We start from the raw sequence: 18,132 nt of genomic DNA, 5'->3' as shown, positions 1-18,132 counted from the left end.
TGACACATTTTGAAAGATCCACAGGTAGCATCATTTTTGCACTTGTGACCTGGAAAACCTGCACTGTTAATTGTCCCTGATGACTAGCTTTGGGAAACACTGGTCTAGTCAAAGATATTTTGTGAGGGGCACATCCCCCCTAAAGAATATATACAAATTCAGAAGAATTGTACAGTAACAGTCACATTTAGCCAAACCTGGGGGTAAATGTATCAAGCTGAGAGTTTTCCAGGGGGTGAAAAACCAATCAGATTCTAGCTATCATTTATTTAGTACATTCTACAAAATGATAGCTAGAATCTGATTGGTTGCTATAGGCAACATCTCCACTTTTCAAACCCGCCGGAAAACTCTCAGCTTGATACTTTTACCCCCTGGTGTGGTGGCAGTTGCAAGTAGCTCCAACTTGTTCAAGTAGCATTACTCCTCTTGGCAACCACAGATCCCTCTACAGATCAGGAGTATCACAGTACCAGTACTGGCAGTAGTAGTTATTTTACAATCTCTACTCGGAATAAAGGTCATGCAGGAAGAAAGTGTAACAAAGCGTCCTCAAAATACAAACACTGTAAAAAAAAGAAAAAAAGAAAGGAAAATAGCTAACATTTCATACACCACCTGCAGTGGCAAGACAAGGCTCAGACCATGATCACTGTTTGCTAGTAGAGATCTTGTTACTGCTGGTACACGTATGAACAGTAGCAAGACATGCATCTTCCTTAACTACCCGTCCACCACCTTTTCGCTTAGAGTGTAGATCAGTCACCTCCAAAACAGCCAGATCAGTGTATAAAAAGAACACTGAGGCTGAAGAATAACTTGGGAACTCACAGAATCCTGAGGAGAGTCTAATGGTGTCCATGAGTGCTATATGTGAGTCTGACGTTTCAGATTCTGACACTAATTATAGAGCAGCGTCCTTTCAAATTTCTTAACCATTTATAAATGTGAAGATGAGTAGTAATGATGATCATTTACACATAGAAATTGAGGATGCTACATTGGAACTTGCAAATGTGCAAGAGAATGAAAGGATAATTGTGCATCTTAAAATTAATGTGATGAGAAGGAAGATGTTGAACTAAGGCATTGAACAGTGGTACCAGCTCATGCCCATGATAAGCACATTGATCACCATCCTCCTCCTCACTCTTTCAGCATAGAAATGCTAGCACAGCTCTACAGGCAAGCCACTCTTTGTATCACTGGTTTCACATACCGGTATCAGTCTGTTGGAAAAACTTAGGAATGTCATAGCAAAATCTCCTCCCACTAAGACTCTTCTCAGGATTCCTCATTGCCGATAATGGAGCGAACCTTATGTGTGCATTACAACTTGGTGAATTTCAACATATACCATGCTTTGCACACACAATAAATTGATGGTGCAGAACTTCGTAAAAATTGAGAGGTCAGTGCAGGAGATGCTGTTCGAGTCCTATAAAATTTCTAGGCATTTTAGACATTCAGCATTCAACTGCATGTAGAACTTTGTAGCAGCTGCAAAGACAATGTTCTCTGCCATGAAACCAACTGAAGCAAGAGGTAGTAACAAAGTGAAATTCCACACTTTATATGCTTCAGCGACTAGAGGAACAGTAAAAATCTGTCAATATCTACACATCTAGGCATGAGATAGGGAGAGGGGGACATGTTACCTTACTCCAGAACATTGGAGAATTCTTAATCCTCCTCTTCATCCATTCAGCATAGTAGTGCTATCACACAATGCCAGGTCATTCATAGGCAAGCTACTTTTTGTATTGCTGGTTTAACAAATAAACATACTGGTGTTAATCTGTTGAAAAAAATCAGGAATGTCATAACAAAATGGCTCACTCCGCTAAGATTCTCCATAGTATTCCTCATTGCCATTAACTAATAATAATGTCCCTCTGCAATGTGCCATTGCTGTTTCTCTCCAATGTGTCACTGCTGTCCCTCTATAATGTGTCACACATGCTGCCTAATGGTTACCTAGTTGGTGTATCTTCTTTTGTAACTTGAAAATGTAATTGATGTAGACATTGGTGATGAGGATGATGATGAGGGTGATGACATTGTCACCATTGAAGAAGATGACCACTGTTAGCCCATTAGTAGACTGTTAAAATCCCTATCTAGTCTCCAGTTCAAAAAACAAAAAACAAAATATTCGCTTTTGTGGGGGCCCAAACAAATCAAGTACTTCAGTCACAAAAGTGGCAGTCCCTGAAGCTGAAGTGCTTGGTTTGTTAAACTATGTTCATCCTTTGTAACATATGGGTGAGTGTGCCCAAAGACAATTTCATCTTGTACTATTTAAAATTATGGCCTAGATCTACCATCTGTTAAATGTCTACTGATGCTGCCGCTGTCCATCTTATGAGCTCTGATTACTGCCTCTTCACTTTCCTTGAGGCATATTGTCTAATGTTAAAAAAAATTGTGTGGATAGTCTTTCACTATTTTTCTTCTGGGTGCAACCCACCTTCTTCTATCTACTTATCTAAAATGACCATTCTATCCTCTGCTGTTCTGCCACTGTGTTTCATAGGGATTATAGCATGCTTTGCACAGAAAACTTGGCTGTTCATCCTTCTCCTCCTCATCATCCCTTTAGCATAGTAGTGCTAGCACACAATGCCAGGTCATTAACAAGCGAGCTAGTTGTTGTATATCTAGGTTCAATAAGAAACATACTGTATACCCAAGCCAGGACGAAATCTACAGTCATATGGGAATTATACACCCATCTCCCTATTGAATGTGAATCTCAAATTATTTGCAAAACTCCTTGCCAATCGCCTAAATTATGTCATCACCACTCTAATTCATCGGACCAGGTGGGTCTTATTCCCGGCCGTCAGGTTTCGGATAACACTAGAACAGCTATTGATTTGACCTATATCTCTAATCTACGCAACACTCCCAACTTACTCATAGCTTTAGATGCGAAACAGGCCTTTGACAGGGTGGGATGGCGTTACATGTGACAGCCATGAGAGTCTCTTTCTATGAAGCATCGCCTCTCTATATTATAATCCCACGGCTTCCATTCTAGCCCATGGCTTCCAATCTCTCCTTTTGCGATCCATAATGCCCCCTCTGATATTTACACTAATGATTGAGCCTCTAGCTTGCAAAATTCGCATCAACCCCGACATCTATGGACTTGGAATAGGCCCCTGTAAACATAAATTATCCCTTTATGCGGATGACATCCTTCTATCCATTACAGACACCAACATATCCCTGCCAAATCTACTCAATGACATCACTCTTTTTGGAAACCTCTCCAACTACAAGAACAATGCCTCTAAATCAGAAATTCTTGATCTCAATGTCCCCCACCGCTCTTCTTTCGCATTTCAAATCTAGCTCTATGATGCAAACATCCCCCTCTACTGGCTACCAACAAAGCAGACCTTTTAAAATTGGACAAACTCCCGATTTCTTGGACAGGCAGAATAAACTCTCTTAAGATGAATGTTTTCCCTTGCCTTCTATATCTTTTCCAGACTCTCCCCCTTAAAGTCCCTGCTAACTCCTTTAAACTGTTACAACAAATGGCCACTAAGTTTGTTTGGTTCGCTAGAAAACCTAGTGTGCAAATACTCAATAAGCCAACTAAGGAAGAAGGACTCGGAGGCCTACACTTTCTTAAATATTATCGAACGACTGATCTAACTCAATGTATCATCCTCCACTCCCCCCCAGGTCAGCAGGTATGGGTAGATATTGAAGCGGCCCTTATCAATACCCACTAACCCTCTTCACTTCTATGGTTGAAACCTCAACATAGTCCCTCTCTTTCACAACTCCCCCCTCCTCTGGCCTTTTCACTCACCAATTGGTCTCATACAGTCTCTACTTATAACCTAGCACCCAATGCTTGGCATATGTTACCTCTATGGAACAATCCCTTCCGGACTAAAACTAACCCAATTCCCTAAGTGGACACATCAAGATATTAGATTCCTTTCAGATCTAGCCCTCTCCTTCATGGACATACAAAAGGGCTTTCACATACCTTCATCTAGCTTCTTCCAATATCTCCATCTTTGCCACCTGTATGACAATATTCGTCATAAGGTTATTGATATCCATCTTTCTTCACCACTGGTGTCCTTTTGCTCTCTCCTTTCTTCCTCCAGAGGGCTCATATCCACCTTCTATCGCCTCCTCTTGAAACACCAACGTCCCCCCCAAAGACCAAAACAAAACTTAAATGGGAGGAGGACATGGGAGACACACTTACCCTGGAGGATTGCAACAAAATTCAATTAAACCTATCCAAGACCTCAATCTGCGTTAAAATTAGTGAAAACGCTAGTGAAAAATATTTTCTATCTCTGGTACTTGGTTCCACACCGCATCCACGTTATTAATCCAGGTACTTCCCTGCTATGCTGGCGCCTATGCAGACATGAGGGTACCCTGTCTCACATCTGTTGGCACTGTCCAAAACTACTTCCTTTCTGGAACTCTATACATTACTTAATCTTCAACATCACCCAGATATCTCTCACCCCGTCTATCTGTTACTCTATGCTCCCCCATACAATTCCTAAATTTCCGAAACACACCCAGAAACTCATTACACATATTTTTAGTGTTGCCAGATGCCAAATTGCTCTTTTCTGGAAAAACCCGGACCCGCCCCCTCTCCTATCTATTGTTAAATCATGTACAGCAGGTCTACCACATGGAATATGTCACCAGCATTCTCCGTCATACTCCCGTTCAATTTGGTAATGTCTGGAGTTCCTGGACTAAGTACTAAGGTTCCCCCCCCCCTCTAACTTACTAAGGCTTCTTATCTCTATTGGATTCTCTTAGTTTTGCATTGTACTCCAGGTTCTATATCATCTCACACTTACTCTCTTGGCTAGTGACTCCCCTCTCACAATCCTTTTCCCTCCTTACTTTTCCTCTCCTTTCTCTACACTTTTCTCACATCAAAATTACGTGTTTTTATCTTAGCTATGTTCAAACGCTTTGTAAGTTATCCTCCCTTTTTTTCTCCCCTGCAAAAATCAATAAAATGTTTACAGAAAAGAATTGATAGATTAAAAGTAGGAGAAACAGTACTTCCTTTATTGACCAGATGATTGCCAAATTGATTTCATTCATTACTGATATATTTATTGTATACTAGTCTCTAATTTTCAATAATAGAAAATTAAAGACTACTATACAATAAATAAAACAGTACCACGTAATAACGCAGTTTAAAAAAGATGATTATAATAATAAAATGTAATGAAAAAATGTAGCTATCCTACCACTTACTGTTGAGATGAATTGTTGGCATATAGCTTTTACGCAGGATGTAGACTACTACTGACTCATTTTCCATTTCCTTTTGTAGAGACATCAGTGAAAAAACATGAAGATCCAGCAAAAGAACAGAAAGGTAACCAGTTACATTACTTGATGTGTTTCAGAGCTTTGGGTTCTAGCACACACATATAGGTGGATCCTTTTCCATCCCCTCTGGCACTGTTTTAATTTTTTTCCATAGCAGCAGAGATCTAAAGGAGCAGCTCAAATTTAAAGACATAGAGTAATAGCAAAGTAGCTCCAAAGTTGATCTTCAGTGGTCCTGGATCTATGTGATCTCCTGTGTCCTGCTAATATGAGATATTATTGGCGGTCCCAAAATACTCATAAGTTAGAAATACAGGGGATTTTAAATATTTATTGAATACATTTGAAACCTTTAAAGGTTTAAAGCATTGAAAGACTTTAGTTGGTGATACATGCACATAAGGAACTGTATCTACATTAATATGTCAAATAGGACAGGAGGTTTTAAATTTAATGTATTGAAACATATTGAAACGTCTATATTGAAATATAGAATTATCGCAATATCAAAATTACGAGCAATTCCTTTTGTAGAAACACCACTGAAACAACAAAGAAAGCTAGCAAAACTTAAAATAGGAAACCAGATAAAATTTTTCACCTGATCTAAAAACAGAATTTGACTGTAAAACAGACTACTAAAAAGTGCTATAGATTGACTCTGACTCTTTAAATGTTTTCTTTGCAGATACAGTAGCGAAAAAACATGAAGAACCAGCAAAAGAAAAGAAAGGTAACCATATTATCGTGCTTCAGGGTACTAGGTCCCAGTGCTTCCATAACCCTTGTTTTCAACACTGCTCGTTTCTCTCTGTAACAGCTGATATCCAAAACAGTGGCTACAATTCAATGCCATGGAGCTACTGCTTTGGAGCGTCCCTGCTATGGAGAGAGCCAAGTAACACCAAAGGCTACTGTCAGTAATCCCAGCTGTAACTGTGCATCTGCACACTGATTGATAGAGAAATGGTGACAGGGTTAGGAAAGGAATCCCATCATAATACTATCATTTTAAAAGGAGGGAAGTTTACTAGACTTGATATGCTGTGGGTTGTTAAAATCCATTGTAATTAACATTGTAGCTATCATGCCACTTAATGTTGAGATAAATCTTTGGTATATAGCATTTACACAGGATGTAGACTACTACTAACTTGTTATCGATTTCATTTGTTGATTCAGAGTTACAAACTAACCTTTAAACCAGCTGTCCAACAAAACTTTATATTGAAATCTGACGACTTCCTGAACAACCCAATCATTTGCTATGCATCGAAGTCCTAATCTCAGCCACACTTTTCAACAACAGCATAGCAGGCTTTCCAATACCATCTACATGATTTCTTCAATTCCCCATGAAATACTTTTCCAACACAACCATTCTATCTAACATGCATATCTTTCATGCACTTGTTCTGTCTTTACACTAAACAAACTATAAGCACACACTTCCTTTATACAGCATTTGCAATTCCATTACACAAATGCTACCAGGACCAAAACTTTACTAGCTCCATTTTATCTGAACTCAGACAATTCCATTCAAATAACATAACAAAACTCCATTATAACATTAGACCAACACAGAACCACACAGAACTATGTATATATCCAGATTCAACCATCTTCCATTAAAAAATGCATTACACTTCATTCAAATTCTACCATTTACAAACCATCAGAAAACTATATATTTCCTGATTCGCTCACTTTTCATTCAATTACATTTTACCGGCTAGCCAGATTCTAATATGAATTGCCTTACCAGGCCGTCCCATATACAGACCACCATTCCATTAAACTTAGTTTTAGGAAGCTGTCTCTGCATGTCCAATCCGAGTCAAAGCAGGATAACAAGAGAGAGCTCTGCGTTTCTGCTAGTAAAAAAGTTCACTTACAAGTGGGTGGAGTTTACCTTTTCCCAGGAAGTGCTCACAGCATGTAGCCTGCCTCAAAACCCAAGACCTGTTTTTCTCAGGGTTTCACAAGTTCCATAATAACAGGTGGGGAAGGGATTTTATGTGCAAAATCACTGTCCTCATTCAACTATGGCTGAATTCTGATATATATTATAAAATGAAATGCAACCATAAGAATACCTTACTTATCATGTTTAAGCACTAGAGGTCCTGGATCTCACATATAGCCTGGTAAATTGCCGATCATTCTTGGCACTGTTTGGCTCTCCCTCTGTAGGAGATAAGATCCAAAACAGCAGCTTTACTTGAAAGTCATGAAGGCACTGTGTGAGACATCTGCTGAGCCATAGAGAGCTAAGCAGCGCTAAAGATGATGAACGGTGGTTCCAGATCTAGGCAAACTCGAGGACCCTTCTCTTTAGACCCTTCCAAGTGCTGAAGGTCCTAAAAGAAAATTAATTTAGAAAAATACTTAAAATAAGTCAGAACCCGTTTTATTATAACAAGTATAGATAGGGTGTAAATTAAGACAGGCACCATTATCTGCATTGATACGCTGAGTAAAACAGATTGTTGTGATAATTTCATGAGCTGAAACATTGTAGCCATCATTACCCTAACTATTAGCATAAATTGTTGGTATATAGCATTAACGTGAAATGTCAATTGCCACTAACGCACTAGTGATTTCCTTTCTTGAGACAACGTGCAAAAGAAAAAGCAAACTATATTAATTATCTTACCTGTCATGTTTCATAGTACCATGGCCTGGAACCATTGCTCTGCTCTCTGCAGTGCTAGTGATCCAATACAATAGTTTGATTTCAAAGCCATGGAGCCACGGTGTTGGAGCTCCACTGCAATGGATAGAGCCAAGAAGATCCAAAGATTATTGTTAGTGATCCTAGCTATTGCTTTGTGTATGGACCATGTATAATAGAGTCAGTGGTATTGGTGCCAGGGAGGAACACAACCATAGTACTGCTATTGGGAAAATAGACGGGTTTAGCAATCTTCTTTAAAAAGAACTGATAACCTCTTTAATGTTAAAGGCATTGTTAAAGTGTACTTGAAGAAGCTAGTAGGAATGAAACATTATTTGTTTGTTTTGATACACTGAGTTGAAAAGGTGGTTGCAATTATTAAATGTAATGACATATTGCAGCTATCAAACCACTTAATAGTGAGCAAAATTGTTGGCAAGACACATTTATAGAAGGTATAGATTACCACTTACAATTTCATTTGTAGTGACATCAATGTAAAGAACATGAAGAATTAGGAGAATCTAAAAAATGTTTCACCTAATCTACAAAGAAATCTTGTTATATAGCAATTTTTAAGAATACACTATATATTGCCAGTCAGTCATTAGCAATTTCCTTCGCAGAGACAAGAGCGAAAAAGCATGGAGAACCAGTAAAGGAAAATAAAGGTAATCGTATAATTTACCTTGTTATAGAAGTTTTCAGGAATAATTCAAAGACGAAGTCTCTTCAGAATATGCTCAGGTTATTCTTGTATGCGCAATAGAGACCATTCAATTTAAGCAGAACAATGGTGATTACATATTAACTTTGCAAGTTTAAAACATCAAACTAATATATAGATAAAGCATCATATAGGACCTTAGATCAATAATATCGCTCCATATGACAGGACCACTCAACATCACCCAACATTCCCCAGATACAGGCATAAATCCAAGTAGACCTTGCCACATCTTATCTGGTGTAGACTTGCTCACCACAACTTCCCTGTTTCCCATCATGCACAATGGAGGGCACATTTTATTTTAGACAAGTTGGAATATATAAAATATTATAGACATGTTTCCTCATATAGCTTGAGCAACACTGGCCAAGAAGCATAAAAACAACTTAAGCTTAATTTGTCAATATATATGCACTGTATCTTTGTTAACTCTTATGCATCCTAGTACTCTTTTATAACCAGCTTTAATTAAACCTCCATTTGTGTGAATTGATTATCCATATTATACCTTACCTGGCGTGTTTCAGGACAATCAGTCAAGGACACATAAGTATAAATGGAGCAATTGATGATAACTTTCGGCACTGCCTGGCTCTCTTTCCATTACAGCAGAGAACTGAAACAGTAACTTTAATTAAAAGCCATGGACGTACTCTGCCGATCCTTCATTGCTACAGAGAGAGCCAAACAGGGCCAAAGCTGATCTGCAGTATTTCTAGCTATTTGTAAGTGCTTGGACTAGGGGGAATGGTGGGGGATTTGGATAAGAAACTTCCACTATAGTACTATCACTGAGAAAGGAGGGGGATTTAGTAATGTATTTCTATAAAGCAGAAAACCTCTTTAATCTTATATATATTTATATAGTTTGTTTGAGAGGGATAACAGAAAGGTAAGCTTCTAGCAACTCTGTCTTTCTTAGTGCCCAGAGGAACAGGGCTTGCTCTTTTATTGCTTCCAGGGCTCCTGTCTAAGTCAGTGCAAAGTCTGGTGCAGGATTCATCATCCTTGGAAAGGATTTTGGATTCTGCAACCAAATCCAAAACCCAGAAGCATTAGCTTCCAGTGGTTCTACAGTCCTGTGAAGAATCCAGGATGAGGGGGGAAGTGATAAATTCTAATCCAGAGGCTTCTTAGTTCACAGAAAAGGATCCAGGTAGTGTGCAGGGAGTGGAGGCTTTAGTGCATGCCATGCGGCATGTTCTAACTATTCAGGGCAGTGAGGAGTCTAAAAACACAAACAATTCATTGTTCGAGAGGCAAAAGAGACAGACTTTCTTTCCTCTTGTCACCTCAGTTGGAGGACCTTTTGTGGGAAGCATAGGTTAAATCGAAACACATGTTCCATGTTTCAAATTACTTAAAGATCCTCTATTCACTCCCTAGTTAGGACATGACAAAATTGAATTCTCCTCCTGAGTTAGATGCTCCTGTATCTTGTCTGTCAATAACCACCATAATGCCCATTTATAATGCTGCTAGCCTTAAGGATAGCACAGATAGGAAGCTTGAGGTTTCCCTGGCTCTCTTAGCCCCAACTTAAGCCCAGCTTAGATAAATAGGGTGGTTGAGAGGAGCAGTTGACAGAGAGACTGCAATTGTGAACTTCCAAGGGGATTTTGACAACATCAATTGTGGCTTCCCCTAGTTATATCAAGGATATGCTAGACTAAGGTAGACTAAGGTAGACTTAGTCTAGCATATCCGTAATATAACTAGGGGAAGACACAATTGATGTTGGCCTTGTTTGGTGCAGAATATCTGCCTTAGCAGTAGCTACATGCTGAGCTATCTGTTTGCAGGTCTGGCAGGTGGATGCTAAGTCAAATAAAACTCTTGATTCCATACCTTCCTCATGGGAGGGTTTGTTCTGTCCTGAGCTGGACAAAATTGTGGCTACAGGGGAAGGTTCTGTTCTTGATGGAAAGGTTCCCGGGCCTGCAGATCCTACTTTTCATTCCCTTTGCCCTCCAGGTAAGGCGGGGAACCAGTCCTCCAAAGCTCAGACCTATGCCTCTTAGGAGGGCAAACAGAATTGCATGTCAGCTTGGTCACCTAGATGTCAACTCTCAAGCTGGCAGACAAGTAATCAGCATGACGTGCAGGCCTTCCACCTAGTGGCCCATGTGGTGGGAGTCCATTTACTATGTTTCCTGAAGAGATTGTTCAATTCTACCACAATGTCAGAGTCAGTGGAATTTTGTCAAGGGGGCACATCATATAGCTTTAATAAAACAATTCTTCTCCATGGGTTTTCCCGTTGATTTAGTACAATTTCGGGCACTGCGTGATGCAATCTACACTCTGTCATCTTCCGGCATAGTGATCCAGTTGCAGAAGGTCAGAAAGATTTGAACAATTGGATTAGGTGGATCTTGACAATTTTCTGGTTGTCTCTATAGCTAGCTAAGTTTCTGAGATAGGGGCTCTGTCCTGTAATTCTCCTTTTCTTAAAAAGGAAGGAAAAAAATAGGATTAAGTCTTCTTTCCTACCCAAAGTTGTTTCCCGGATCCACCAAACCCAGGAAATAGTGGTTCCGACCTTGCAAAATTTTCTTCATTTTTTCAGACATGGTCAGGGCTTTAAAGATTTATAACAACGAGACCAGGGAGGTGCGTCAGACTGAGGACCTTCTTTTGCTCTATGATACCCAAAAGAGTGACTGGCCAACCTCCAACCAGACTGTTTCCAGGTGGATTACATTAGTAGTCCACTAGACTTGCATAGAGGTCTGACAATGTTTCTGAGAATGTATAGGCTCATTCTGCTCAGTCTGTGGTTGCTCCCTTGGCAGTGCGTGCATTATGAAGTTTTACAAAGTTTAAGAATTTTTCACCCAGAGATGCTAGTTTTGGACCTAAAGTACTGTACACCGCTTCAGAATGTACCCTCCTTTTGGGACAGCTTTGGGAGGTCCACATGGTACTCCAGTGCCCCCCCAGGTGACAGAAAAAATGTTTTTTGTAAATTTTGTACTTAAGTTATATCTTATTCTCTGAATCCATAGGAGACACTAGATTCTTTCGCTTATCGCTCTTGTTCTTGTTCTGGTTTTTACTGTTCTCTTTCTTGATAGAATTAGACAACAGTTGTTTGTTTCCACTCCTCTCCTTCTTGTTGTCTACTCCAGTAGGGCTTTGTTGGTAGCAGCCAGTGGGGGTTTTAAAGGGGAGGAGCTTGAGCTTTTGCCAGTTAATTTAAAGTGCTCAAGATCCATTTCATAGCACTCTATACCCCATAGTACTCCAGTGTCCATCATGGATTTAGAGAAAATAATTTAAATGAAGTACAAAAATCTCAATTTTGGTGTTTTGCATTACTACAAAATAGATAATTTCTCACTTATTAGCAATTTACTTGGAGGAATTCAGACATTAAATAATTGACACTTCAGTATAACCTGGGTTCAGTTCAGACTCTACAGTATCTTTACAGATTTACTGGTTATGATAAAATACAGGAGTTTATGGGGGCAGGTAAACATAAACTTTACCCTGTTTTCCAGAAAGCTGCAGTTCTCATAACTTGCCCTTTTCTCTTTAAAGTCATCACTTTGCCACTATTATAATACACTGACTAAACTCTGTGGCAAAAATCTCACCCTATCCCAACAAAACATTCTAAGGATTCTCTGCATGACAAACACAATAAAGAAGGCACTAATTGTAAATATATAATTGGTATCAAGTATGTGCGCAAGATGTAGATTGACAATTTCTAACTGGCAGTTTTCTCTATAGTGACACTTGTCATAAAACATGATGAACCTACAGAATCAAAGACAGTTAGACAAACTAAATGTTTCACCTTCTCTATAAATAAATCTTCCTATATAGCAATTTTTCAAACTGTTCGGTAGATTGGTACTCAATCATTAGCAATCTCATTTTCAGGGATACCAGTGAAAAAAACTGAAGAACCAGTAAAAGAAAAGAAAGGTATATCCTTACCTGGTTTGTTTCAGAACAATAGGGACTAGCAGTCATATATATACATGGAAAATGCTGATGACTTTCAGCCGTGCTTGGCTACCTCTCCATTATAGATCTAGTTTAGATCTGCAACAGTGGCTCTAATTAAAAGCCAAGGAGACATTGTCTCAGGCATCACTTTATACAGAAAAAGGCAAATAATGCCGGAGGTGGTCATCGGTAGTCAAGGTTATTTCTAAGCAATAAGAGATTGATAAATAGAGTGAAAGCTAGGAAGTTTAGATAAAAATCCACAACCATAGTACTATTATTGAGAAAGGAAGGAGATTTAGAAAATTTCTTACATAAAGTTGAAAATCTATTTAATGTAACAGCCATTAGCAAAGCATGGGTGAAGTGGCTAACAGAAAAGAGGCCCTTACCTTTACTAAATCCAATAGTGGAACAGGTGAATGTCATAATAAAATTTAATGACATGTTGCAGCTTATACATCTTTTATTTTTAACTAAATGATTGCAATATAACATTTACATAAAGTGAAATCAGACTCTCACTAACTATCAATTTCCCTTGTAGAGGCACAAGTGAAAAAACATGAAGAGCCTCCAAAGCCTAAGACAGGTAAAAAGATGATATATCTAATTTAAAGTAAAAATCAATCTGGTTATATAGCAAATTACCAAAATGTTCTGTAATTTGAAATTAACTCATTAGTAATTGCATTTGCAGAGACACCAGAGAAAAAACATGAAGAACCAGCAAAAGAAAAAAAAGGTAACCATATTAATCACCTTATGTTCCTGACATATTTCATGGTAGCAAGTCCTATAGCCATTGTTCAGCTGCCTCTGTGCATTGGTGGAGATCTGAAGTAGTGGATCTAATTCAAAGTCATAGAGCACGTGTGTTGGAGCTCATCTGCTATGGACAGAGCCAAGTAGACACAAAGGCTATTAATATTGAACCCAGCTCTATCTGTACATGTGGACACTGAATAGCAAATTCAATGGTGGTGGTGTCAGAGAAGGATCCCCACCATAGTACTGTTATTGGGAAGGGAGAAGGGTTTAGTAATCTTGACGGAAAAAATAGATAACCCCTTGAATGTTAAAAAACCTTCAGAGAGGATAATTAAGGAGACGAAAAAGAATGGGCCATTATCTGTTTTGGAACACTGAGTTGAAAAGGTGGTTGTAATAATTCAATGTAATGACATATTGTACTATTGACGTATTGTACTAGTGAGATGAATTTTTGGTATCAAGCATGTATGCAAGATGTAGATTGCCAATTTCTCACTGGCAATTGTCTTTTATAGTGACACCAGTCAAAAACATGATTAACCTGCAGAGCCAAATACAGTTAACCAAATAAAATGTTTTATCTTCTCTAAAAATAAATCTTGGTATATAGCAATTGTTCAAAGTGTTCTGTAGAGTGGTACTCAGTCATTAGCAATCTCATTTGCAGAGACACCAATGAAAAAACCTGAAGAACCTGTCAAAGAAAAGAAAGGTAATCATATAATTTTAGTTAACTGGTTTGTTTCAGAACAATAGGTACTTACACTCACATATAGACATGGAAAATACTGATGACTTTTAGATGTTCTTGGCTCCCTCTCCATTACAGTTTAGATCTCCAACAGTGGTTCTAATTAAAAGCCAAGAAGACACTGTCTCAGACATTACTTTTTACAGAGAAAACCAAATAATGCCAGAGGTGGTCATCAGTTGTCCAGGTTATTTCTAAGGGATAGGAGTTGATAAATAGAGTGAAAGCTGGGAGGTTTAGATAAAAATCCCCAACCATAGAAGGGTTTAGTAATCTTGACGTAAAAAATGTTAAAAAACCTTCAGAGAGGATAATTAAGGAGACGAAAAAGAATGGGCCATTATCTGTTTTGGAACACTGAGTTGAAAAGGTGGTTGTAATAATTCAATGTAATGACATATTGTACTATTGACGTATTGTACTAGTGAGATGAATTTTTGGTATCAAGCATGTATGCAAGATGTAGATTGCCAATTTATCACTGGCAATTGTCTTTTAAAGTGACACCAGTCAAAAAACATGATTAACCTGCAGAACCAAATACAGTTACTCAAATAACATGTTTTATCTTCTTTAAAAATAAATATTGGTATATAGCAATTGTTCAAAGTGTTCTGTAGAGTGGTACTCAATCATTAGCAATCTCATTTGCAGAGACACCAGTGAAAAAACCTGATGAACCTGTCAAAGAAAAGAAAGGTAATCATATAATTGTATTTAACTGGTTTGTTTCAGAACAATAGATACTTACACTCACATATAGACATGGAAAATACTGATGACTTTTATATGTTCTTGGCTCCCTCTCCATTCAAGTTTGAATATCCAACAGTGGTTCTAATTAAAAGCAAAGAAGACACTGTCTCAGACATCAATTTTTACACAGAAAACCAAATAATGCCAGAGGGGGTCATCACTAGTCCAGTTTATTTGTAAGGGATAGGAGATTGATAAATAGAGTGGAAACTGGGAGGTTTAGATAAAAATTCCCAGCCATAGTACTATTATTGAGAAAGGAAGGAGATTTAGATTTTTTTTTACATAAAGTTAAAAATCTCTTTAATGTTACAACCATTGACAAAGCATAGGTGAAGAGACTATCAGAAAAAAGGTCAATATACTTATTTATTTTCTTAGTAGAACAGGTGAATGTCATAATACAATTTAATGACATGTTGCAGCTTATACATCTTTTATTTTTAACTAAATGATTGCACTATAACATTTACATAAAATGAAGTCAGACTCTCACTAATTATCAATTTCCCTTGTAGAGGCACAAGTGAAAAAACATGAAGAGCCTCCAAAGCCTAAGACAGGTAAAAAGATGATATATCTAATTTAATGTAAAAATCAATCTGGTTATATAGCAAATTACCAAAATGTTCTGTAATTTGAAATAAACTCATTAGTAATTGCATTTGCAGAGACACCAGAGAAAAAACATGAAGAACCAGCAAAAGAAAAAAAAGGTAACCATATTAATCACCTTATGTTCCTGACATATTTCATGGTAGCAAGTCCTGTAGCCATTGTTCAGCTGCCTCTGTGCATTGGCGGAGATCTGAAGTAGTGGATCTAATTCAAAGTCATAGAGCCAGTGCGTTGGAGCTCATCTGCTATGGACAGAGCCAAGTAGACACAAAGGCTATTAATATTGAACCCAGCTCTATCTATACATGTGGACACTGAATAGCAAATTCAATGGTGGTGGTGTCAGAGAAGGATCCCCACCGTAGTACTGTTATTGGGAAGGGAGAAGGGTTAAGTAATCTTGACGGAAAAAATAGATAACCCCTTGAATGTTAAAAAACCTTCAGAGAGGATAATTAAGGAGACGAAAAAGAATGGGCCATTATCTGTTTTGGAACACTGAGTTGAAAAGGTGGTTGTAATAATTCAATGTAATGACATATTGTACTATTTACGTATTGTACTAGTGAGATGAATTTTTTGTATCAAGCATGTATGCAAGATGTAGATTGCCAATTTCTCACTGGCAATTGTCTTTTAAAGTGACACCAGTCAAAAAACATGATTAACCTGCAGAGCCAAATCCAGTTAACCAAATAAAATGTTTTATCTTCTCTAAAAATAAATCTTGGTATATAGCAATTGTTCAACGTGTTCTGTAGAGTGGTACTCAGTCATTAGCAATCTCATTTGCAGAGACACCAGTGAAAAAACCTGAAGAACCTGTCAAAGAAAAGAAAGGTAATCATATAATTTTATTTAACTGGTTTGTTTCAGAACAATAGGTACATACACTCACATATAGACATGGAAAATACTGATGACTTTTAGTTGTTCTTGGCTCCCTCTCCATTACAGTTTAGATCTCCAACAGTGGTTCTAATTAAAAGCCAAGAAGACACTGTCTCAGACATCACTTTTTACAGAGAAAACCAAATAATGCCAGAGGTGGTCATCAGTTGTCCAAGTTATTTCTAAGGGATAGGAGATTGATAAATAGAGTGAAAGCTGGGAGGTTTAAATAAAAATCCCCAACCATAGAAGGGTTTAGTAATCTTGACGTAAAAAATGTTAATAAACCTTCTGAGAGGATAATTAAGGAGACAAAAAAGAATGGGCCATTATCTGTTTTGGAACACTGAGTTGAAAAGGTGGTTGTAATAATTCAATGTAATGACATATTGTACTATTGACGTATTGTACTAGTGAGATGAATTTTTGGTATCAAGCATGTATGCAAGATGTAGATTGCCAATTTCTCACTGGCAATTGTCTTTTAAAGTGACACCAGTCAAAAAACATGATTAACCTGCAGAACCAAATACAGTTAACCAAATAAAATGTTTTATCTTCTTTAAAAATAAATCTTGGTATAAAGCAATTGTTCAAAGTGTTCTGTAGAGTGGTACTCAATCCTTAGCAATCTCATTTGCAGAGACACCAGTGAAAAAACCTGAAGAACCTGTCAAAGAAAAGAAAGGTAATCATATAATTTTATTTAACTGGTTTGTTTCAGAGCAATAGGTACTTACACTCACATATAGACATGGAAAATACTGATGACTTTTAGATGTTCTTGGCTCCCTCTCCATTACAGTTTAGATCTCCAACAGTGGTTCTAATAAAAAGCCAAGAAGACACTTTCTCAGACATCACTTTTTACAGAGAAAACCAAATAATGCCAGAGGTGGTCATCAGTTGTCCAGGTTATTTGTAAGGGATAGGAGATTGATAAATAGAGTGAAAGCTGGGGGTTTTAGATAAAAATCCCCAACCATAGTACTATTATTGAGAAAGGAAGGAGATTTAGAATTTTTTTTACATAAAGTTAAAAATCTCTTTAATGTTACAACCATTGACAAAGCATAGGTGAAGAGACTATCAGAAAAGAGGTCAATATATTTATTTATTTTCTTAGTAGAACAGGTGAATGTCATAATACAATTTAATGACATGTTGCAGCTTTTACATCTTTTATTTTTAACTAAATGATTGCAATATAACATTTACATAAAATGAAGTCAGACTCTCACTAAATATCAATTTCCCTTGTAGAGGCACAAGTGAAAAAACATGAAGAGCCTCCAAAGCCTAAGACAGGTAAAAAGATGATATATCTAATTTAAAGTAAAAATCAATCTTTTTATATAGCAAATTACCAAAATGTTCTGTAATTTGAAATTAACTCATTAGTAATTGCATTTGCAGAGACACCAGAGAAAAAACATGAAGAACCAGCAAAAGAAAAAAAAGGTAACCATATTAATCACCTTATGTTCCTGACATATTTCATGGTAGCAAGTCCTATAGCCATTGTTCAGATGCCTCTGTGCATTGGTGGAGATCTGAAGTAGTGGATCTAATTCAAAGTCATAGAGCACGTGTGTTGGAGCTCATCTGCTATGG

At 37.7% G+C, this 18,132-nt stretch overlaps 1 protein-coding gene across 1 annotated transcript in view; it reads left to right on the top strand.

Annotated features, from left to right (window-relative positions):
• Positions 1–13,346, top strand: part of TRDN (triadin) — a 535,205-nt gene extending 521,859 nt beyond the window's left edge. Inside the window, exons 102-105 of the mRNA XM_075200931.1 lie at positions 5,354–5,398; positions 6,041–6,085; positions 8,662–8,706; positions 13,276–13,346. Of these exons, the coding sequence (XP_075057032.1) occupies positions 5,354–5,398; positions 6,041–6,085; positions 8,662–8,706; positions 13,276–13,346 (206 nt within the window). The remainder of the gene's footprint in view (positions 1–5,353; positions 5,399–6,040; positions 6,086–8,661; positions 8,707–13,275) is intronic.
• The last annotated feature ends 4,786 nt before the right edge of the window (positions 13,347–18,132 follow it).

Source organism: Mixophyes fleayi, chromosome 3, assembly GCF_038048845.1.
Source record: "Mixophyes fleayi isolate aMixFle1 chromosome 3, aMixFle1.hap1, whole genome shotgun sequence".
Lineage (NCBI taxonomy): Eukaryota > Metazoa > Chordata > Amphibia > Anura > Limnodynastidae > Mixophyes > Mixophyes fleayi.
Note: the sequence above shows the minus strand (reverse complement) of the source record. Positions and strands in the feature narration are given on the sequence as shown.